The sequence below is a fragment of the Eschrichtius robustus genome, chromosome 13, assembly GCF_028021215.1.
Source record: "Eschrichtius robustus isolate mEscRob2 chromosome 13, mEscRob2.pri, whole genome shotgun sequence".
Taxonomy (NCBI): domain Eukaryota; kingdom Metazoa; phylum Chordata; class Mammalia; order Artiodactyla; family Eschrichtiidae; genus Eschrichtius; species Eschrichtius robustus.
Window position 1 is genome coordinate 40,317,550 of NC_090836.1, and position 23,861 is coordinate 40,341,410.

General features: G+C 51.0%; 1 protein-coding gene across 2 annotated transcripts in view; it reads right to left on the minus strand.

The window, feature by feature from the left end:
- Positions 1-5,053: 5,053 nt before the first annotated feature.
- VDR (vitamin D receptor) overlaps positions 5,054-23,861 on the minus strand; it is a 55,049-nt gene continuing 36,241 nt past the window's right edge. For both annotated transcript variants that reach the window (XM_068559749.1, XM_068559750.1), the window contains 6 exons: positions 18,647-18,831; positions 18,324-18,444; positions 15,695-15,866; positions 9,941-10,092; positions 9,643-9,759; positions 5,054-8,380 (listed from right to left, as the gene is read on the minus strand). In XM_068559749.1, coding sequence (XP_068415850.1) covers positions 8,121-8,380; positions 9,643-9,759; positions 9,941-10,092; positions 15,695-15,866; positions 18,324-18,444; positions 18,647-18,831 — 1,007 coding nt within the window. In that variant the 3' untranslated portion in view covers positions 5,054-8,120. The remainder of the gene's footprint in view (positions 8,381-9,642; positions 9,760-9,940; positions 10,093-15,694; positions 15,867-18,323; positions 18,445-18,646; positions 18,832-23,861) is intronic.

A 23,861-nucleotide genomic window follows, 5' to 3' on the forward strand; every position in this document is an offset into this window, starting at 1 on the left:
GTCTGTTTGCATTTCATCTTCCAGCAGGGACCCAAGCAGAATTTTTTTTTTTTTTTAATTTGACATCTATTGTGAAGATCAGATCTTTTAGATGCTGACAGAAGTGGGCGGCACATTGCCTCATACTCATTCGTTCGTTCATGTATTTATTCAGCTACATTTATGGAATCCCTCCTTTGTTCCAGTCTGGTAGGGAGCCCCGAAGGCAAACCAGAAATTTAAAACACACAACAATGTACACTTCAGGGCTTCCCTGGTGGTGCAGTGGTTGAGAGTCTGCCTGCCAATGCAGGGGGACATGGGTTCGAGCCCTGGTCCAGGAAGATCCCACATGCCGCAGAGTAACTAAGCCCGTGCGCCACAACTACTGAGCCCGTGTGCCACAACTACTGAAGCCCACGCTCCTAGAGCCTGTGCTCCTCAACAAGAGAAGCCACCGCAATGAGAAGCCCGCGCGCCGCAACTGGAGAAAAGCCCTCACGCAGTGATGAAGACCCAATGCAGCCAAAAATAAATAAATAAATAAATAAAATTAAAAAAAAAAAAAATGTACACTTCATTCTACCATAGAGTGGGCGCACCATTCTACCCAGATGGGGCAAGGGAGGGTACAGCATTGTGAAGTTCAGGGAAGAATTTGTGCAAGAGATGAAGCCTGAGCTGGAAACTGAAGGAGCAGGAAGAGTTTGCTGAGTTGAGAAAACTGGGGGATGGAGAACAGGGTGGGGCATGTCTGGCCAAGGAAACAAGGCCTAGAAAAGTGTGCAGTGTGGGTCTCAGAGTGTAAGCTGGGGACCCCTGTGGATCCCTGAGCCCCATGCAGGGGCTTTGCAAGGTCAAAGCTACTTTCATAATAATACTAAGACATCATTTGCCTTTTTAACTCTCATTCTCTCACTTGTGTACAGAGGAGTCTCCCAAGGTTTCCATCTTGTGTGATACCCTAACAGATGGAACGCAGAACCAATTATGAGAATCTAGCTGCCTTCTATGAAGCCAGACATCAAAGAGATTTGCAAAACTGTCAAACAATACCTTGTCACTAAATTTGTTTTGTTACCTTTAACAAAAATTGTATTATTTATGTTAACTTAGATTCATTATTGTTTTTTTTTTAATTTAATGAGTATTTAAAATTCTTCTCAATTTAAGTTCCTAATCTGGTTAATATTGATGGATATAACCCACATAAACAAAAGCTCTTTGGTTGGGGGGCTCTTTATTTTTAGTAGTCCAAATAGGGGTCCAAAGAACAAAACATTTGAGAAGGGCTGGTGTGGAAGCAGCCTGCCGAGTGCACGGTCAGAGCTGCAAGTGGTTGGACGTGGCCGTGGCTCGAGTCCCACAGTCTGGACAATGACACGTTTTCCTGGAGCGGCGGACAGGCGGCATCATGTTGGCTGTGCACCTCGCCAAGGGGACATGGGTCCAGTGAACGCCAGGGTAAACGAATAGAAACTGTGACACAAAAAAATACATGGAGCAAACCTGATTCTTGAGGCTTATCTTGATTTCCCCCTCTCTGGACAGGAACCGCTTCCGTCCAGAGAATACTGACGTTAGTTTTGGGTCGGTAATGTGTGTACAGTGAAGTCGGTGGTGGTGGTCATTGAGGGAGCGAAGCTGGCAAAGAAAGACCATAATTGAAAGAAGCCGGGGAGAGTATTAACTAGAGTTCCCCGTGTTTCTGTGCCTGCCTTCCCATCTCTTTCCCACACTTTTCTCTCCAGCGGGGCTGTTTCAATTCGGGCCTATTTGGCTTATGAAGTTGCACACTTGCCTCCTGGGGGCCACATGGAGCAATGACGCCTTCCCCCAGCCCCTGTAGATATTCACGGAGCAGGGGCTCATAGCTCCAGAGGCTGAGATCTGCATGGGGTGGGGGGGGGGTGGGTCAAAGAGATCCCCCTGGAGCCAGTCCAGAGAGCCTAGCAAGGATCAGTGGTCAGAGGACTGGAGCAATGACAACTTGCAATGAAAACTTATTTGACCACCCTTTCACTCTGCAACCTAATAATGATGCTGGCAGCACAGGTACTGTGAAAAGTGATTTACACAGATTATATCACAACAACGAACCTAGGAGTAGGTACTATTATTGTTGCCATTGTATAGATGAAGATTCTGAGGCTCAAAAATATCAAGTCACTTGCCCAAGGTCACACAAGGTAGCAAGTGGGAGAGCCAGGACAGGGACCCAGCAGTTTATGCCATTAAGTGTTCGGCTTCTGCTTGTGCTGCTTGGTGATGGCCTGTTTGCAGGCCTGCCTTCTCCCCCTGGACTGTACCTTTTTGGGGGGCAGCGACTGTCCTATTCATCGCTGTATCCCCAGCACTGGGCTCAGTGTGACACTTGGAGACACTTGTGCTTGGAGACACTGAAAGGACTGCACAACCAAGCTGGACCTCAGAGGGAACGTGGGACCAGCAGGGAAGGTGCTCAGAGGCCCCAGGCACAGCAGGCCAGGCACCTTCACAGAGATAAAAGCAGGAGCAGGATGTAGAGGGAGGAGGGATTGGGGGAGAGCGGCCCGGCGAGCAGCCCAAGCCTGTCCCTATAGGGCAGTAGCACCACCTAGTGGTGAAGCTGAACATGACTTCGGGAGGGAAAAAAAACACTAGACAGTCCAGAGCTGGGGAGAGGCTGGGAACGACCCCCTCTGGAGGGAGCTCCAGGAACTATTGCTACCCCCTCCCTAGAGCCAAAAAGAAGGGCCTGGCAGCATTCTGGCCCCTCCCCAAGGCGTCAGGTTGTACAAAATGTGAAGAAACGACCCCCAGTCCTACCTGCCCTTGGCTGAAAAGAGGTAACTCTTTTCCTGGGGACAGCCTGCCTCCAAGGACCGGGTGATGTAAGAATGTAAAAGCCAGCTCCCTCACCTCAACTTGGGGCAATCCAAAGGGCCATCCCAGTTTCAGAGCTCCCCATAGGGTTGGTTGAGATCTCTGCTGAGATTGCTTGGCAGCCCTTCTCCCTCTACCCAATCCCACTTTCTTCCCTGCCACCCAAGCTTGAGACCTCTCCCCAGTAAACTTCCTGCACTCCCATCTACACTTCAGAGTTGGCTTCCCCAGAACCCGACCTGCAACACTATCTCATATATCATATACGGCATGTCTGAGTGCAGAGATTCCAAGCAGCTGTCTGGAGCAGTGACAACCCCCCGTCACCACTCCCAGCCTCTGCTCCACATCCTGCTGTGCTTCTTGGTCAGTTGGAGCACAGACCCCTTCAGCAGGCTTCTTGCCCACAGCGATGCTAGTTGGCACGAAGAGGCAGCCCTTTGGCCGCACTAGGAGTGCCAGATGTCACTCATCACCCTTGTCTCTACAAGCCCGGCTGGAGAGAAAAGTCTCATCACCTGCAGGGCCATGGGGCAGACCCAAGACAGACCCAAGGTGCATAGACAGCTTCCAGGGAGCCCCGGTAGGAGCTAGAGACCCTGACCTGAGGGATCTGGTCGCTCCAGGCAGGCCCTGTCTTCTTGTCCCCAGGACTGAAGGAATCAGTACTTCCTGGAACAGCGCTGACGTATTTATGCCACCTGAAGCTCTGAGCCTATCAACCTCATGATCTGTGAGATGTTTCTTCTTTATGTCTCTTTTGAGGAGCAGACGTGTTCACAGCAGTCCCGCTGCAACATTGCTTGATGTAAAGGGAGGATGTTCCCTGAATACCCTCTATATGGTGTCGAACACTTGGTGGCCATCTGCCCAACAGATCAGCAGCAACATACCATCCAAACATAGGACCAGATAAGAATGCATTGTGTAGACCAATGCCGTCCAATAGAACTTTCTGCAATGAGGGAAATGTTCAGTATCTGCACCGTCCATTCCCATAGCCCTGGGGCTACTGAGTGCTGAAAATGTGGCGAGTGCAGTTGAAGAGCTTAATGTTTACTTTTATTTAATTGTAATGAATTTTAACGTAAATAGTCACATGCAGCTACCTCACTGAACAGCACAGATGTAGACCCAAGACTTGGAATGTGAAAACTTAAAATCACTTTCTCCTAAGTGTGTGCATTCCTCTCTGTTTACCTGGAAAAGTTGATTGTAACACACAGACGTGGAGATTTTGTGTTCCTCTGGATCATCTATAAAAATGCTAAATAAGTCTCCTAACAGTTTCTAAGGACATGCCTTCACACTTCTCCTGCCAGAGCCTGTGTCCGTTTAGGCAGCTGCTGGTTTCCTTTCTCTAAGTCTATTCACTTTTCTTGGCAAAACGGCCCTCAAACCCCACCCCCAATTCTTCTATTCCCATCCCATCCCCCACTGACACATTTGGTTTGAAATCTTTTCAGATGCTTCTGAAAAATTAAATCACATCCACAGGTTCCTAGGCCAACTTATCATAAATAAATACATTGGTTATGCTTTCCTTGCATGATTTTCCCTTAGGATGACCATGTGTGTCTTTGGTTAGTTATTTTTGCTTGTGTGTTTAACGAAAGCTGCCCTTTATCATAAACCCCCCTTTTTTTGGAAATGGAGGGGGTACATTGGCTCCTCAGGGCCCTTTGGGAGTCCTGTATATTCATAGGAGTCACTTGAAGTTTGCCAAGTCACTGGCACAGCATTTCAAATACAAGACACATTTTTGTCAACAGCCGCCTGGCTTCCTATTCTTGAGGTTCTCAGGTAAGGGCCACACAGAAATGGACCCAACACATGTGACTGAATGCTTCCTGAGAGTAGAGCCCTGTTGGATCCAGCACCTCCAATTTCTCTATCCCAAGGCCTACTTTAGGAATGGGAATCTCCCTTACATCCACTTTAATAGAGAGCTGGCATGACTAGCTGTCATTTGTCAGCCCACTCAGCTCAATAGGAAGCAGTATAGTGTAGCAGGTAATTAATGGCTTCTGGAGCCAGCTGCCAAGGGTTCAAACCCTATCTCTCACTTACCACCACTGTGGCTTTGGGCAAATTATCCCCTCTGCGAAATGAGGGTAATAGTCGTCCATCTCCCCTAGGGTCCTTATAAGGATAAAGCAAGCTGGTTTGCATAAAGCATTTATTTACAGCAGTACTTGCCACAAAGTGATATGTAAGTATGTGCCATCTTTATTACCATAAGCAGAGCTTTCTTCATTGGTTTATTTGACAAATTTCTGGCAAACTTTTTTTCTCTTTGGAAATCACTCAGGAGGCACTCTTCAAAGCTTTCTTTGCTGCTTTATTCCCAGATTTAACCAGATCTATCGTACGTTCCAAGCTTCCCTGTTGGCCTCATTCAGATTCTCCTACTTCTTCCAGTCGGCCAGAGAAGGGTTTTCCTATCTCCCAGAATCTTGTTTATTTGGCATTTTTGGTACAGACTTTCCTAGCTTTACAATAATATAGTTTAAAAAGGTTGAGATTTATGAATGTCTACCTTCACATTCTCTCATTCTAAAACAGAAAAGATGATAACATTGTCTCCCAATTCAGCCCCAGGGAACCTCACTTTTTCTCGTCCTCCCAGCTGCTGGACTTCCCTTTGGGACTGGACTGAGCTGTCACGGGCCCCAGGGCTGAGGAAATGGCGTTCTCAGTGGGTCCTGTCATGTTCCCTGGGGAAGGCAGGTCCAGGGGAGCGCCAGGAGGGTGAGGATAGTACAAAGACAGATGCACTTTATTGTTAAGGCAACAGCATTATGCCGAGCTGCGGCAGAGACCCCATCCGGCCAAGGCCACACTGGGGCGGGGGTGTGATTCACATTGAGACACAGGCTGAGGTGTCCCTTCTCCTCCTCCTGATGGGTCAGTGGGGTGACAACCCCGGGGAGCAAGGCAGGGATCTGGGATCTGGACATGCTCTGTCTAAAACCCAGGGCTTCCCCCAGGGATGAGGTCAGCCACGAGGGGAATGGGACATGGCGTCTGAGCTCAAGCATGATGTAATGAAAACAGCACTGGACCCTAAGTCCAAAGTCCGGGTCCAGTCCTGGGGCTGCTTTGAACTAGTTACATGAGCTTGGGTGAGTCACACCTTCTCCTCAGCGTCTGTTTTCTTTAACAAGGGGATTGAACTGGGTCAGAGATTTTCAAGCCCTTTCTACCACTGACTTGACATCTGGACCAATGTGTTCTGCAGCTACAATCAAATCCCAAGGGTCTCTCCCTAATTTGTAAAATAACAACAACAGTAATTAACCTGTAGAATTTTCACAACGGACGTCCTCATCACCCATAAATATCGCTTCATCAGTGGTGCCTACTACCCGCTGTATTAGAATGTGGTACCAAGTGGAGCCTGAAGGCAACTCCCATCTAACAGACATCAGACTGAGTCTAAGGACGGTTCTGCAATAGGGACGGTGGCTGTCAGATGAAGAAACACTGGCCAGCAGACACTGGCGGCTGCCGAGGAGGTAAGCTGGTTTGCTCCCGGGGTCTTCAGGGAACAGCGGACGCAGGCACAGGGGCATCCTGCTGACACCACCTCCTCCAGGCTGAGACAGCAAGCGCGGCTGCATCCCCCAAACTTGAGTATGATCTGAAGGGCCCTCTGTCGCTCCTGGAGGGGCCCTCTCTGCTCTGCTCCCGCATGCCTGCCACCCACGCCCCAGAGAAGCCCAGCCGCGTACACTGGCCGTGAGTGCCCACCTCCTGAGCTGCTCTGCCCATGGGGAGTTTGAGGTTCGGTGCTCCTACCCCGCCCTGCCTCACAGGTCCCTTTTGACGTCAGGGTGTGGGGTGGGAATAAGGAACTATCCCGCCCGACTCCCCCCCGAAGTGCTCTCACTGACCAGCCACCAGGCCAACCCGCTGTCCCCCGATCCGGGGTGCTGGGTGCTGGAGCACACTGCCTTCTGCTTCTCCGGGGGACAGCCGTGTTAGAAGCAGAACTAGGTGGGCCGGGAGGGCTTGGGCTTTTGGGGGTCTGGAAATTCCTCTCCCCCATCCCCCCCTGCCAGGTGGGAAAGATGAGGCCCCGCTGGTAAGCAGAGCAGCACCTGCTTCTCCAGACTGTTGGCGGGGCTCGGACAGTGGGCTGACCTCTGGGTCACCACCCTTGGCCATCCCAGGGTCAGGCCCCTTCAGCGCCCTCGGCCGCTGCGCAGGGGCTCTGGAGCCTGCGGCCGGTTCTCTCTCTGGGGTGGGAGGTAAGGCACTGGCAGGGTGAGGGTGAGGGTGGTGCCCGTGATTCTCTGAAGCCTGGGGGCCATTCAGTCCTGCCATGTGGATTGTCGGAGGGAGAGCCCCCCTCCTCGGCCAACCCCTTAGCTCCAGGCTGAGGAGCCACGGACTTGGCGGCAGGACGGGTGTGGCCTCCATCTACTACTCTTATGTTCAGGCCGGGTTTGCCTGTCCCCTCACTGCCTGGGCCCTGCTCTCTTCCCTCCTTGGCCTCTCAGCACATGGGTTCTGGGCCAGTGGCCCCCGCCATGGGGAGAAAGCCCATCTTACCACGGCTACTTCCGGGGAGAATGTTACCATGGCGATGGGATGAAGGTGGGCACCGTGGGGTTAGGCAAATGCCTTTTGGCCAGCAGAGGTGGAAGAGGGGAAGCTGTGACCTTAGTCACCTTGGTTTTGGTCTTCCTTGGCAGTGAGTGTCCTAGGCAGGCCAGGGTGGGAAGACAGAGGGAGAAGGCCCCATCGTGGCACACTGCCCTGGGGCAGAACAGGACAGACCGGCAGCAGGATGAGGTGGGGGTCATGGGTCAGTGTTTATCGTGGGTGGGGCGAAGGAAGGGTGATCCCACCAGGATCTGGACGTGTGGGCCTGGAGCTGGGTAGAGGTGAGGGTATCTCTGTCCCTGAGGAATGGCTGCGTCTCTCCCGCCTGCCTGTTCCCTCGGCACCAGCCAGCAGCCACTTCTGGAGTGTGGGAGGGGGCATCCCCGGGCACGGGCCCACCTTCAGCCTCTGCCCTCGGCCCCCACTTGAGATTCTTTGTCAAATAAGGAGCAATTCCTCATGACTGAGGTCTCGAGGGACTGGGGGCAGCCCGTGGCCTGCAGGTAAGGGGGACCTGGTGTTAGATTGGGCAGGAGAGCGGATGGGCTGGGCGGGGAGGGGGAGTGGGAGAGGAGGGGTTGAACTCCAGAAGGGGTGGGAAGAGCTGCTGGGCACCCGGCCCCAGAGAGGCAACCCCGCCCAGGCGCCAGGGCAGGCTGCCCTGCTCAGGAGATCTCGTTGCCAAACACCTCGAGCACGAGGGGCGTGAGCTTCATGCTGCACTCGGGCTGGAAGGAGAGGGAGCGGTACTGCTTGGAATGCTCCTCGTTCAGGCTGCGCAGGTCCGCTAGCTTCTGGATCATCTTGGCGTAGAGCAGGTGGCTGCCCGGGGGTGGGTGGCGGCAGCTGATGTAGGTCTGCAGCGTGTTGGACAGGCGGTCCTGGATGGCCTCGACCAGCGCAGCGTCCTGCACCCCGGGACGGTCTGTGGGCAGAGAGGCGGGCGAGGAGCTCTGAGCCAGCTCCCTTACCGTTCGGCCCACCCCCCGGCCCACACAGACAGACACCCAGCCTCAGCATGCTCCCAGGTCACTCCCGGATGCCTGCTGACCTGTGACACCACAGTCCTCCCCAACCCCTCGACCACTTCCCAGTGCATTTAGGATCAAGTCTCAGGTCCGTTTGCGGGCCATCTGGGCCTGTCTCCACCTATTCTCTCTCCTTCTGTCTCTGTGCTCCATCTTTCATCAGGACCCCGATGAGCCATGCTCTCTGCACTCCAGGCTTCACATTTGTGCTCCTTCGGCCCAGAACTCAGCTCTTTTACCTTTGCCTGACTCTTGCTGACCCTTCAGGTAACAGCTTAAAGGACCTTCCTCAAGAAGGCGATTCCTGATGACCCCGTCCCTCCACGCCCCAGACGACCTCAGGTTCCCACTTTCTGCTATACCCTCTGTAGCATCATGTACTTCTTTATTTTTAAAATAAAGTATTTGTTTAATGTCTCTTTCTACACTTCCTGGGAAAGAAGTCTGTGTCCTGGTTGCTGCTGAGTCCCTATGCCCAGCATCGTGCCTGGTTCCTGACAGAAGCCCAGTAAATCATTGCTGAGTGAATGAATGAATGAATGAGTGAATGCTCACTGGCCAGGAGGAGGGGTGCCCATGTCCTTTCCTTGGACCCCCAGCCCAGGAAAGCGTCCCTGGAGAAAGGCCACTGGCTTGTTCCCTGAACACAGTCCCAGTGGAGGCCTTATCAGCAATCCAGCATCCCCAGAACCACAAGACCTCCCTCCTCGGCTTCTCTCCCTCTTCCCACCCCAAACAGGCAGAAGAGCTCAAGGATCACAGCACCGTGCCTCCAAAATCAGTCAGCTAAACTGTCTGTCAGGCCAGCAGAACCTCCTATCAGGCCCCAGGCTTTTGTGCCCTATCCCCAGGGGGCCTCAAGTGTCAGCAGAGGTCAGTCCAGTTCACACAAGAGCAGAGCTTGAGTACTGTCTGTGGCCTGAGAAACCCCATCTATTTGGTTCCTCAGAATCCCACCCATGAATCACCAATGGTCTTGCTAGGGCAAGGCCAAGGGCAGTGAGGGAACCCTCAACATACACACACCACACGGGCAGGGCAAACCCAGCAAAGTGGGTGTTTCCTTGTTGGTCTCTCCTTGTGCTCACTTCTCCCTCCAAACCTCCCTGCTGGCCCTCAGCGGGGCTCCCCCCTTCCCGCTCCCCACACTGCTAGGTACCTGGGGAGACAATGCAGATGGCCATGAGCAGCACGTGCTCCTCCTCATGCAAGTTCAGCTTCTTCAGCGCCACCTGGAACTTGATTAGGGGCTCAATCAGCTCCAGGCTGTGTCCGGCTATGAGAGAGAACGGCCAGCTGCTGTGGGCACCCCCAGGACCACCCACCCCACCCTACCTCCGGCCTGACCCTCACCCTTCTCTCCCTGGTGCTGCCTCACTCCCTCTGATGTGCCTGGTGGGGCCCATGACCCCAGGAGGGGTGGAGCCGGGGCAGGAGGAGGCAGAGCCCAGCCGCACCTTTGGTCACATCACTGACTTGGTACTTGAAGTCCGGGCTGCCGCAGGTCCAGGACATGTCGTCCATGGTGAAGGACTGGTTGGAGCGCAGCATGATGACCTCAATGGCACTTGACTTCAGCAGCACGATCTGGTCCTCAGGGGTGAGGTCTCTGCCAGGGAGGGTGCGGGGGCGGGGGTGGGGGGAGGTCAGGTTACTGGTCAAGACCATCAAGTCATGTAAATCAGTGCAGTGCTTTGACAGGTGTACACCTGCCAGGTGACCAGCATGTGCCCTGGGTCCTCCATCGAGGAGCTTGCAGCCTGGTTGGAAAGAACGAGACTGTTTCTTGAGGGAGAACGACTTGAGAACAACTCAAAGCTGTGACCAAATGCCAACCGATGTAGCTTAGCTACTAAGACAGGGAAAACCCAGTGACTTTCCAGGGTCTCCAAGGTCGGAGCAGCCATGGCTCTTCTAGGGTCAGGAAGATAGAGCCTGAAGAAGCTCCCAGGGCTATGGCATGAATATGGTCGTCTGCAAAAGCATGGCCAGAGCCATCCCCAATGGCTCCCATGCTTTCTTTCCCTCTCCCTCTTCCTGCCCTTCGGTCCTTCCAGTAGTGAAGTCAGCTCTGTCTCCAGGACGTCTCTGGACTCCCGCTCCCACTGGACTGCTCTGATTCAGAGCTCCATCATCTTTTCGGTTGCCTCTTACTGGACTCCTGGAGTCAAGTCTCTCGTTCACCTTTCTTACTACTGCTACAGGGACGTGTCACTCCTGCGCTCAGAAATCCCCACTGACTATCAAATGCCCCAGGATCAAGTCCATACGCCATAACTGGGCTCCAACCTGTCTTTCCAGCCCCCGTTCCCATCACAGACTCCACCAACCCTACATTCTAACAACATCGGACTACTCCACATTCAGATGCTAGGCATTCTCATGCCACCATGCCTTTGAACGTGGGACAGCTCCAGCTTAGAGCACCCATCTTCTGCTCCACCCCACCTTTCCGGTCCTGAATCCAGTGAGGTCTCCCTTGGATCCCTCCACCCTTCGATTCTCTTCATAGAATTAGAGCCATTCCTTTACGACCTGCTGCACATTGCCTGTAATCCTATTTTGCCCTTTCCCCTTCTTTGCCTCTGTCCTTTAGATACTTGTCTCTGGCTCTTCATCGTAAGCTACTTGAGGGCCAGCACCACCTCTTAATTACTTTAGTGTTGCCCTGACACTGTTCATTGAGCCCTGAGCATGAGGAGAGGGTCAATAGCTATGTGTTGATGAGTCAAAAGGCTCACGACTAGTTCCACTATTCTGAGTCACGAGCTGGGCTTGTCTGAACAATGACAAGGAAAAGGCAGGACCCACAGATCAAATTGCTTCCTCTTTTTCCTCCCTTTCTCTTTCTGTGTATTTCCTCCTGGATATCCTGTCGATGGGCTGTCATCCCCTGTGGCTGCACTTTGGAAAGTAAAAAGGTGGGAAATGGATATTAACTGATGAGAGTCCCGTATCAACAGGTGATGGATGAGGAGGTGTGAAAGGGCTTGCATGATTAGATGACCACCAAAGGGCCTGCACTGAAGGAAAATCACAAAGTGCTAGGGTTGGAAGGCCCCACTTAGAGGCTATGTGGTCCAATTCCTTCCTCAGCATTCCTGACAGACGGCTCTCACACAGCCTCTGCAGGACTCCCCCAGTGCCAGGGAGCTCCTGGCCTCTGGATACAGCCATGGGGTGCTTGGCTTTTGGGTCAATAGCCTCTTCTCTTGAGCTCTAAGCCACGTGGTCACACACTCATCCATTGCTTGTAGTTCTGTCCTCTCAAGGAACACAGAACCAGACTTCTCCATTAGCCGCGGGACATCCTTTTAACCATTTAAGGAAAGCCACCATGTCCCTCCTTGCCTTTTCTCTGGAATAAGTAGCCCTGATGCCGTGACATCTAGATGTCTCACCATCCTTGTCACCTTTTTCTGGGTGCTCAATCCACAATGAAAAAATAAAAACTAACACCACCCTCATTTGGGTTTTAATTCATTATACGAGTAAAACATGTTCATTATCAAATCTTTGGAAAATACAGTCTCCCACCCACCTATTTTTGGGCATTTTGGTTGCTTCTAAGTTTTGCTGTTATAAGGAATTCCATGAGGAACATCTCTGTACATAACCTTTTGTTCAATGGCCCACTCAAAATGGATGGCCAGAAGTGAACAAACATCCCATGGGTGCCTGGCTAGAGAGATTTCAGTGGGATCACTGCCTGCTGTGATCCAGACATATTACTTCTATGAAAGCAAACCTAGAATGACCTCAAATTACCACCCACAGCCTGGAAATACAGGGACTTTCTAAGTGCAGCTCACAGCCAGAAGTGGAAATGGTAGTGGGTGGCGGTAGCGGTGAAGATAAAGGGGAACTCAGTAAGAGACCTCGTTCCTGCTGTGATGGGCACCAGCTCCGGCTCTGGGCCTCCTCCCTGGACCTGAGTAATATTTACACCCTGATCAGTTTCCACACCTCTGGCCACTTCTGGGCACCTGTGAGGTGCTCTGGGGATGTCTCGTCTTCCCCACCCTCCTAGGCAGGGTCCAGTTTCTCCCCATCTGCCTTCCCTCGGTACATCTTGGCGCCCTTATCTCTTCACCGCGGCTCTTCATATGTCTATCTCTTCACCGCGGCTATTCATATGTCTATCTCTTCCATCAGACGCTGAACCTCTGCAGGCCAGGGACTGTGTCCTAGTCATCTTTTATCCCTCACAGTTTATGTCATAAGCAAGCTGATTGTTGGACAGATGAATAAGTGAATATAGAGGAAAGGGCATAGGAGGAGGGAAGCACTATGACCCCAGGCCTCTGACCCAGGAAGGAGCCCCTGGGGATGGAAATGGCAGTGCGGTTGAAGGCGTTTAGCCCTCTGGGGCTGTTTGGGCCTGGTCCCTCATGCACCCCTCTGGGCAGTGAAACCTGTGGTCCTTGGCTGTCGGATCCAAGACGGCTCCTGGCCATGGAGTCGCTGCTCCTGACACCACTTCCTCCATGCATTTCTTTTGCAGGGCTGAAGGCGGGGGGGGGGGGATTTGTGGGGTGCAGACCGAGAGGCTGAGGGAGAAGAGGTGGGAGCCAGGGGCAGGGCCAAGGCCACCCCACAGGGCAGGCCACGCCCAGCACAGCCCATGCAGTCCCGCCCACGCTGGAATCTTGTCCTGTACTCTCCCCTCCACTCACCCACACAGAAGTCCCATCCTGCCCTCCCCACACCCTCCACCCCCGCCTCCAGGCAGCAAGATCAAAGCCACCAGGGACGCAGACACTGTTCTTTCACTTCTTGGAAAAACGGAACCTCTAAGTGCAGGAACCGGCAGAACCAGAGAACTGTTGGGCTGCCCCCGCCTGGGTCCTGCGGAAGCCTGGGCTCTGGCCCCCGTCCTGATGCAGCATCAGCTCCACGCATTCCCAGAGAACATCCGCGTAAATGTCCCCACAGAGCTCTTGCTGAAGCCTGCTCCAGTTTTGTTGGAAAACATTCCACTTTGGGACTTCTCAAGACACGCTGAAGCCAGAAAAGTTAACCCAAGCGTGTTTAGGATTGATTTAATGGATTTTGCCTCCATAGCTGGGTGGCTCCAATACCTGCTCATATATACCTCACTTCGGCCAGGACTGCAGGGCTAGACCAGGGAACTCTGGAGGATGAGGTTTGAAAGGGGAGGAAGGGGGTAGACTTCAGCTCATCCTTGGGGAGAGGAATTGAGGGGCAGGTGGTGCTATTTTGTGCGAGGGTATATGTGGCGAAGGGAAGGGATGGGGGCCAAGAGAAAAACTGGGGCTCAGGTTACTTAGTGGAGGGGGCTGCACTGGGGTAATCTGGTTAAATAGGTCACTTTCTTTTTAGGACAGTTTTCCCATGTGGGCAATCCCAGCCACCAAACCTCAGCATCTGGACAGGGCTTCAGGTGCCCTCTGGTCCAGCTCCCCACTAGGCAAGGTTTGGGGACTGGGTAGATGAGAGCTGCTCCTCCTGGAAGTAGGATGAGAGCCGTCTGCTACAGTGTATCCATCAACACCTTGAAGTATTTTTTCTCTAGCTGTTTACACAAAACAAGACTTTGGGAACATGTGCAGTGTGCAAACAGTAACCAGAAGAGTGGGGGAGGGAGCTGGAACTTGTACTAAGCGGAATGTTGTCATCGGTTCCAAGGAAAGACTCTGGAGGGTAAATCCCAGGCCCTGTGTGATGCTGACCTCACAGGTGACACCCGTTCTGCCTGCAGAGTGGCCTTTACTCTTTTTGATGCAACCAAAATGTGCGATACAGTAAGAGTGTCTCAACACCATTTGATGGTTTCTCTCCTTTATAATTTTCACATTAATTCCAGGAAAGAACATTGGTGAATCCCTGGTATTTGAATTGGTGCGAGGCATAAAATAACACAGAGCAGGTTGTCTCAAGACAGAAACAAACTGGGATGCGCTGGGTTTAGCGCTGTGAATTACCATCATTTAGCTGGCAATCAATGCAGCAATTTAGACAGTAGCTGATGGCTTCTCTACGCGCCAGAGATTCACCAAACGATAAATGGCACCTCGTGTTAGCTTCCATCCGGAGCTGGCCAACATCCAGTCATTTTCCAGCTCCCAGTATTCTAGCGCTGAATCCGAGCGTCAGTATTGAGGAAGCATTCTACCCCTTCTGCTACAGCTGCAACTATTGCTACTATTTGAAATGATGAGAGTATTGCTTGATATTAATTAATTTCTTTCTTTTTTTTTTGGCCACGCCAGCCACGTGGCATGCAGGATCTTAGTTCCCCCACCAGTGATTCCCCCTGCAGTGGAAGGTGGATCCTTAACCACTGGACCGCCAGGGAAGTTTATTCATTTATTTCTTGACCACAATGTATATCTATTTGATGACAATGTTCCAAATGAACTTTTAGAAAGAATGAAGCTATTGATATACATAAATATAGATATAACTGCCTCCCAACATATCTACTAAAAGCGTCAACTTTTATGTACTTTTAAGAATATTTAACACTGCATGACCATTTAAATATAAGTATTATAGATAGCATCATGACCAAAACAATAGAACATCTGAATGAATGAATGAAATTTGTATGAATGAATCCATAAGGGAGGGTCTTTACTCCAGTAGAACTCCTCATACTTACCTACTTTGGCAAAAAAGATCTCAGTATGATTAGGAAACAGCCTTGGGTGAAGGGTAAATTGGGTGAAAGATGCCCAGGTTATATGTACAAGTGCGTCTCCCTCTAGGATTCCTAAATTACATCACAAGCCCAACCCTTTTTCCTCTCTATCGCTTCATCCTGGTTTCAGAATTGGGTGTGCCGGATTAATGTAGGTTTAATTTAAAAGGATAATATGAGGAATAGATCCAAGGCAGCTGGAGTGGACACAGCAGTGAACTAAGAGTTCTTAACCCGGCTCTGACACGTGGGCTCCAACACTAGAAATCCTGGTGTTGGCCACTGAACCTCACTGGGCTCCTGTGCCATCACATAGGAAGTGTAAGGGATGGATGGCTCTCCAGTGCTGGCCTGCCGAGTAATGCTGGATGGGCTGCACTTCTTAAATACAGATTCCTGAGCCTTGCCCAGAGATTCTGACTTAGGAGGTCTGGGGTAGGGCCTGAAGTTGTATTTTGGGAAGCAGTAGATTGGTAATTTCCGAGCCTTCTTCGGGCTCAGTCTAGGATTCTGACTCTGTTCCCTGGATGTCCCAGAAGCTCCTTACCTGAACCCTGGAATCATCTTGGCAAAGCCGATGACCTTTTGGATACTGTAACTGACCAGGTCAGCCAGGTGGGGCAGCATGGAGAGCTGGGACAGGTCCAGGGTCACAGAAGGGTCATCAGAGTCTTCTTCACTCAGATCCAGGTTGGAGAAGCCGGTTGGCTCCATCGTATCTGGGGAAGGATGAGGGAAGAGAAGGAACTACTTGAGCCAGGCTTCCTTCCGCGAGGCCCCGCGAGGCCCTCCTACACCCTGGCAGCAGGGCCAGCTGGGAATCCCACAGTCACCACCTCTCTCCAAAGTCACTTCAGCCCAGGCTTCCCCCTAGGGTTCCCTGTGTCTTCTTTCAGCAGAGTGGGGCAGGAAAGTCAAATATCAGAGACACTCTGAGATAAGAGACTTCTTTAAGATGTGATTTTACGTGTTGTTCCTAATGATCTCAAATCAAAGATGTATTTGGAACCAATAAACTTGTGGAAAACAATGTTCAGCCTCACTAGTGATCAAAGAATGGCCAAGAAGAACATCTACTTTTCACCTCTAAACTAGAAGCAAGTACGTTTATATGTTGACACCAGTGTTCGTAAAGATGTAGGGAATTAGGCAATCCTTGTGCAGCACTGGGGTGTAAAGGAGGCATACATTTGTGCAACTAATCTAGAAAGCTGTTTGACCGTGAGGGTCAAAAGCCTACAATTATGTATACTCTATGACCAGTAATCCTACTTCCATGAATTCAACATAAGGAAAAATTCAGAATAAGTGCAAATATTTAACCCCAAGCATACTGTTATCTTAATGAAGAGCTGGGAAAAAAATCTAGATATCCAGTGATAGGGGTTTAGATATGTTATTGTACATTATACCCCAGAATACTATGCAGCCTTTAAAAATTATATTCTAGGTGTGTACTGAATGGTATGAAGATATGACATAATATACTATCAAGAGAAAAAAGCAAGTTACCAGACTGCGTATAGCACAATTCCATTTCTGAACATATATATATGTTAAAAAAAATTGGGAAAAGATACATCACAGTGTTAACCGTGATTATCTTTGGGTGGTAGGTTTAAAGATTATATATAATATATATAATATACATAATTTAGTTTATATTTTCTGAATGTCTACAATGAACACATATTACTTTTATATAATAATTTTTTTTTAATAATTTTTTAAAAGTTAAAAATGTTAACTAGTTTGAATTTTTCAATAAATATATGCTATACTGAACATACCATGGGGGGGGTGGTAAACACCTCAAATTAATTAACCTATGAGAAGAAATCAAAACTTCTAAATAATATAAAATTATTATGAAAAGTTGAAGTACAGACCAATGTATAACATGCAAATTGGCCCTTTTTTAATTTTCCCCCCGGCTGTGCCGCAAGGCTTGTGGGATCTTTGTTTTCCAACCAGGGATTGAACCCGTGCCCTCGGCAGTGAAAGTGCGGAGTCCTAACCACTGGACCACCAGGGAAGTCCCCAGATTGATAAAAATGAATATACCATAAAGTAAAAAGAGCAGGAAAGTGAGTAGAGAAAATTACCACAGGGGAGGGGTTACTACAAGGTTAACTACAAGGTGAGGGGCTCAGAGGATCAGTTATCTGTGCAGTGGTCAATGCAGGTGAGTAGACACACGGCCAACTCCACTGTTATCCCTGTCTAGTAGACACAGGGAGCCCTCCCACCTACTCTGGATCTGGGCACAGATCCATCAATGGGTCTGGAAGTACCATATCTGAGGATACTAGTTCCCCAGAGGGGAGGGGGCTTTTCCATCCCTGCCTTTCTACAGGCCCCAACCAGAGGGCAGCTGGGTTGGGTGAGAGGTAGAAGGATGAAGGCAAGGGCAGGGGGAAGACGAGACAGGAAGATGAAGAGGAAGGTAGGAAAGGACTATAAGAGGAAAGCAAGGATGAGCTGGCAGGGACAGGTCCTCCAGGGCCTTAGGGGCTCCCCAGGGCTTGAGGGGAAGGCGGGCTGTAGTGGGACCCACATCTTCTCCTTCCATGCTGAACTCCACCTTCCAAAGACTCAGGCTCTGGTGACTGCAGTTAACAACACTGTCTGTTATATTTGAAAGCTGCTAAGAGAGTACGTCTTAAAAGCTATCACAGGCGGGGAAAATATCTTTGTAACTATGTGAGGTTAACTAAACTTACTGTGGCAATCATTCTGCAATATATACATATATCAAATCATTATGTTATACACCTTAAACGAATGCAATGCTCTATGTCAATTATATCTCAATAAAACCGGAGAAAACAAAACCCAAAATGAAACAAACAAAAAAAACCCCAAGGGCCCGGGCTCAAAGTACCCTTTAAAGGAATCCGGTCACTCCCAGGGAGGGAGCCGGGGGCAGAAGCCTCGCTTAGAGGAAAGAACAGAGGATCTGCAGGCAGACCCTGCCCACCGGACCCCTGTTTGGCCTCTTCCTCAGCGTCCTGCACGTGGGCCCTCAGGAAAGCCCCGCCTCTTCTCTAAGAAAGGTTTTTTTCTGAGGACGTTGTGTGGCACACAGTAGGTAAGTGCTGTCCTTCCAGCTGCAGCCTAGGACAGGTGGGCTGGGGAAGCCCTGGGCTCTCTGGGAGGCGTGCAGAGCCACTTACCTGGAGAGGAGGTGTAGCGATCTGAGCAGGAGGACGATGAGTTTCCAGAGAAGCTGGGCGTGTGTATCAACCAAGGCCCTGAGGGATGCTTCCCTTCATTCTCACCCTCTCGAACCGGAGGCTGGAGGGAAAGGTGGAGGGTCAGAGGCCCTCACTTGGAGGTCACCTTCCTACCCCAGCCCTGATCTCTGACAGGAGCGGGAGTCCTCCCCAGTGTCAGAAGGCCAGAGCAGCCTCCGTCCCTTCCCAGGTTCTGCGCCCAGATCCCCCTTTGCCCTCCGTCCGCCTCGGAGCCCGGGCTCTGCTGGTGGCTCAGGCTGTACCCGGAACTGGCTGAAGTCGGCGTAGGTGGGGTCATAGGTCTTGTGGTGGGCGTCCAGCAGGATGGCGATGATGTGTTGCTGCTCCTCGGACAGCTTCGGCCGCAGGCTGTCTTTCAAGGCCTCCTCTTCCTTCCTCTTGAGGATCATCTCCCGCTTCCGCTGCACCTCTTCATCAGTCAGGATGACTGTGGGGCGGGAAGGGGGAGTCAGGAGGGCTCCCCTGCAGCGCCTCCAAGGAACCTTCCTCCAGGTGTAAAGGCACGAGATGGAAGGGGCTGTGCCTCACACTTGGAGCTCACCGGGCCGTCCGGCCACGGGGACCCCAAGCCCACAATACGAATGGAAGATTGCGTGTTCTATGTTGAAAAGGCAGGCGCATGAGAGAGGAGATAGAGGATTTGGGAGGTGGGATGCTTGGGCATTGTTAGGGAGCCTGGGATCTCAACAACAAGGTGTCTGACTCTGCACAGACTGAGCTCTCCAGGCTTTTGTTTGCTTGTTTCTAAAATGAGAAGTTTGGATCATATGATCTCTTCTTAGTCCCTGTTTTGTTCCTTCCTCCATAAAGCATGCGTATGTGGGGATCCTACCTCAAAGGCCCGACTGCCTTGAGACCTGAATGCAGGCCTAGCACAGAGCAGATGCTCACTAAACGTTTGTTCTTGTGGCTTCTACCCCCTCCCTGTACTCCCTGATCCTGAGGGAGACACTGGGGGGAGGGAGGGTGCACAGTCACGGCGACAGAGGCTAGGAGGTGCTGAGAAGACCTCACACGGCCTTCCCCACATCCAAGTTTCCAGGCTTGTGATCTACTATGACCGACGTAGAAAGACTTTGCCTCTTTGGTTGGGCCAAAACAACCCCTGCCTCAGCCAGTCCAGTCTTGAAATGACTGCCCAAGGAAGTTTTCGAGTCCTCTGGAAGTCCCCAAGCATAGCAGCTCACAGCTCTAATCTGGAAAGCTCTCTCCAGCAGCTGGCCAGTGTACCTGACCTCGGGGATCCCCGGTCCCCTGCAGGCTGCGCAGGGGCTCCGGGCCTCCCCAGGCTGGGGCAGCTGCCGGAAGGGCGGGGCTGGGAGCAGGGGTGCTTAGCACGGCAGCAGGGCACACAGACCTCCCGGCTGGGGCTTGCAGAGCGCTGAGGGCAGGAGTGGGTGCTGGAGCCCTCGGCCTGCAGCCGCTTGCTCTGTGCTGGTCTTGCCAGGGCATCTGCCCACAGAACTGAGAGTTCACAAGAGCAGGGAAAGGAACCAGAACCCTAGAGTGGGTGAGTGTCCGGCTTCGAGAAAGGCCTATTGGCCTAGGCCCCTTGGGTGGGGGAAGGACGAGAGAAGTTGGCGGGGGCGGGGAGGGAGAGCCTGTCGGGGGTGGGAGTGGGCAGAGCAGGAAAGGGAGGCCTGCTGCGAAAGATGGCCTGTTTCTTCCAGAGCTGGAACAAACTATACCTAGAGGAAGACTGGGGTGGACGCCACGCCCAGGTTACTGACTCACCTGCCCAAAGAGCTGCCAGCCCTCCTCCCACAGAGGGTGTCTGCTCAGACCCCAAGAGATCGAGCAGGGTGGGAGAGGGAGCATCCCATTCAAGGCAGGGTGCAAGACCCTAGCCGGGGGGGAAGCCAAGATTAGGTGTCGGGTCTTTCCTGCTCACCTGAGGGGCAGGCGGAGGAGGTGATGAGTCTGGAGCCGGGGGGCTGGCTCTGTGTGCCCACAGGCATGCTTCTCAGCCCCGACAGGGCTCTGATAACCCCCTGTGATTCTAGGATGTCACTCTCCTGCTCAGAAACTTTTTCTGGATCCTTCCTGCTTACCATGCCCCAACTAAAGTCAAGATTCTCCGTGTTCCCTTCTTCCTAACTTTCCAACCTCATTTCCCGGGGCCACTGGACACAGCTTCTGCTCTAGTCACGTTGGGATTGCTGACCTGTGAACATGACCTGCTCACTCTTGCCACTGCATTTCTCCTTGTGCTGGGTGCCTGTCCAACTGGGTCTTCTCTCCCCAGCAGCCATGCAAGCTCTGTCGGTTCTCCAGCACCCAGTTCACAGCCCTCTCGTACGACGAGAGACTTTCTTATTGCCTTGATCTGCAGTGAGCCGTTTTTCCCACACACACTGGCACCCGATCGTTTTTCACTCTGTTACATTTACGGTTAGTACAGATCCCGGTAAATGCCTTTATAGAGAGAGCCTAAGAAGTTCAAGGTCTCCTTCACTGGAACTGCAGGCTACCTAAGGGTGGGGGCCACATCCTACAATGCCTGTGTCTTCCCCACCAAGGCTAGCCCAGTGGGGCTTCCTCAATAGTCTGATGCACTGGACACCCAACACATCAACACTGGCTGTACCTACTATGTGCTGGTCGTCATCCTGGCTCAGGAAAGAATGGTGAGAAGTATAGCAATGCTGCATGTTCCCTACCACGTCGAATGGCACACGCCACACGCCAGTCCACCCGATCGCTGAGCAAAGCTTACATTTTTAATTTAAATAATTGTAACTGAAGTATTTTCAAGACAGAATACCTTGTAACAGAACATGTGTAACATCATGTAACCTTTGCTTGATGATTCAGAGGCATCATTCTGAATAATTCTTGGACTTTGCAGGGACAAGGTTATGACCCCAGAATTGTATGGAGCTGTTTTCCTGCACCATATGACTCAGCCAGCTGTGATTTTGAGTTCTTGTACTACTTTTCATACCAGTCTAGCCCGCTCTCTTCAGCTATGTGTTGTCTCTTCTTATTTGTGTGTCTCTAGAAGTATGCCTTTATCCCCCTTAAGAGTTACTTCTAATCTGCTGGGAGCTGGAAATCCTGATGATCAAGCTGTATGTAATAAAAAATACTGTTAATAAAAATAGAGGTTTATTTGAATGTACCGGGCCCTATTCTAAGTGCTTCTATATATTAACTCACATTAATTAGTCCTTGTAATAACCCCTAAGGCAGGTACTATTATCCTCACTTTGCAGATGAGGGAACTGAGGCCCAGAGAGGCTATAAAGCTTGTTCAGAGTCACACAGCAAACAAGTGGTGGAGCTGGTATTTGGGCCTGGGCAGTCTGGCTCTACAGTCCAAGGTCCTAACCACTACCCCATACTGCCTGTGACTCTAATTGGCTATGAATGCTCAGCAGGACCCTGGTCCTCAGCCATGGAGTCCTGACACACAAGGTGTTCCAATGCATCTGAAGAGTGTGAAAAAGTAAATAAAGTCGCAAAGCTTGTAAGCGATTTACCTTAAAAGGAAAAAGAGATTTGAGGTTAACCTTATGACACTGATCTTCTCCATCACTTCTAGCAAATAGTGACCACCATCCCATGTGCGGTACTAGAGGAAGAAATGCTAAGATCCGCTGGTTTCAAATGAAGGCTGCCAATCTATGGGCCTCCCTCCAGGCAACATTTTCTGGAGACTAATAAGTCATAAGTCTCTCACACATGCAGATGTTGTTGTGACTTATGAAATAAGTCATTTGTTTAAAGGGGCTGTTAATTTCATAGGATTGAAAGAATCATTTTCTCAGTGAATTGCGACTAAAAATACCATTATTATCATGTAGGAGGACACTTTGTTTGTTTGTTTTATTTTTTGTGTTTCTTTGGCTAAACAATAGAAATTTATTTCTCACTAGGAGGCACATTTTGAAGTTAAAAGCCACTCAAGTTAAAAGCCCATTGATGGGCTCTCCAGTGAATAAAGGACATGAGCTGTGTACAGGGGTTTTGTGAAATCCACATGGCTGCTTAGTAGCTTCCCAGGTCCTTGCTGAGTGTGCAAATGGCTTTGCTCAAGTTAATCCCATGCAAGATATTCCCTGTTCCATAAAGTCTAGAATAGAGTTAGGGGGTCAAGATCTGAAAGCACGAACAACTTAAAAACATTTCAGTTTGCCACAGGTGGCCTAAGGACAACATTAGGGAAACAGACATAAAATTTTCCCCTATGAATGACATTGACAATGTCAGATGTGGGAGATCTTCCTGATATATAAATCAGTGGGAGAGGCAGAGATACAAAGAAGCATAATGGGGAGCTAACATTCAATCATTCAACACATATTTACTGAGTACCTACTATGTGCCAGGGGCTGTGCTCATGCTGGGCAGAAAAGATGTACATGCATAAAAACATTAAACAAGTTCACATGTGCAGGCCAGGTCTACAAGAGGCCAGAACTCAACTGTGAAATATCTTGGGCTCCAGGGACATCAAGTCAACCTGGACTTGAAGAGAGCGAGAGTCTTTAGTGGGAACAAACTCTCTTCCGCCCCAGGAAGTGCCTGGAAATGCACAGTGGAGGAACTCTGGCCCACTGAGGGGAGTGGAGGGGAAAGGGGAGGGGGGCCGAAGGGCTGTGCTGGGGTGGATCCCACAGGCTTGACCTTTGGAAACACACAGGCCTAGATTATCAGCTTTGGAGGCATGATATTTTAATTTCTCTGAATTTGCTCATCTATCACAAAAAATAAAAAATAAAAACAGAAGTATTTACATATTTAGGGATTGTTGTCGGACTTTAACAAGAAAGTACTAGTGCCTGACACTGGTACAGTAAGTGGTCAATAAACATTGGTTCCCACAGGCATCTCCTCCCCTTCTTATGCCTCCTCTAGGAAACAGCCACCTCCCTGTCCCCACCAGAAAGGAGCCTGGGTTTGCAGCTCCCTTCAAAGGAAGCCCTGGGGTGTCCTGTGGTTTTACTAATGTCGACACTCAGTTGTCTCTAGGAGGCTAGGCCTTGGGGATGACAGCCAGCCTGGGTGATAAATAAGCAGCTCTCCTAGGGACCTGAGCTGGGGAGTTCCAGGCCCCCCAAAGCTTGGCTAACCTGAGGCAGGAAATAGAGCTCTTCCTGGAGGACCTTCCCTTTGGGGCAGTGGAAAGAATAAGCCTAGCGTTGGCCCAACATTTCTATTACAAATGGAGCTCTGGGGCCCAGACCCCAAAAGCGCAGCTCTACAAACCCATCCCTAACTCAGCACAGCTCCCTGCACTAGCATGGCGAGAGTGGTGGGCACAGGGCTGCCCTGGGCATAGAGCAGGAGGCGGGCACGGGGCTCCGTCCAAGGGATTGAGGCTGAGATTGGGGTGACTGAGGCACAAAGCTGACCAGGGGCTGGGGGTGGGCATCCGCTTCTGGATTGCTGGCCCCCCACCACGTGGTGTTCCTGCGGTGGGAGCACCCTGAAACACTCAAGGCCTGTTCATCA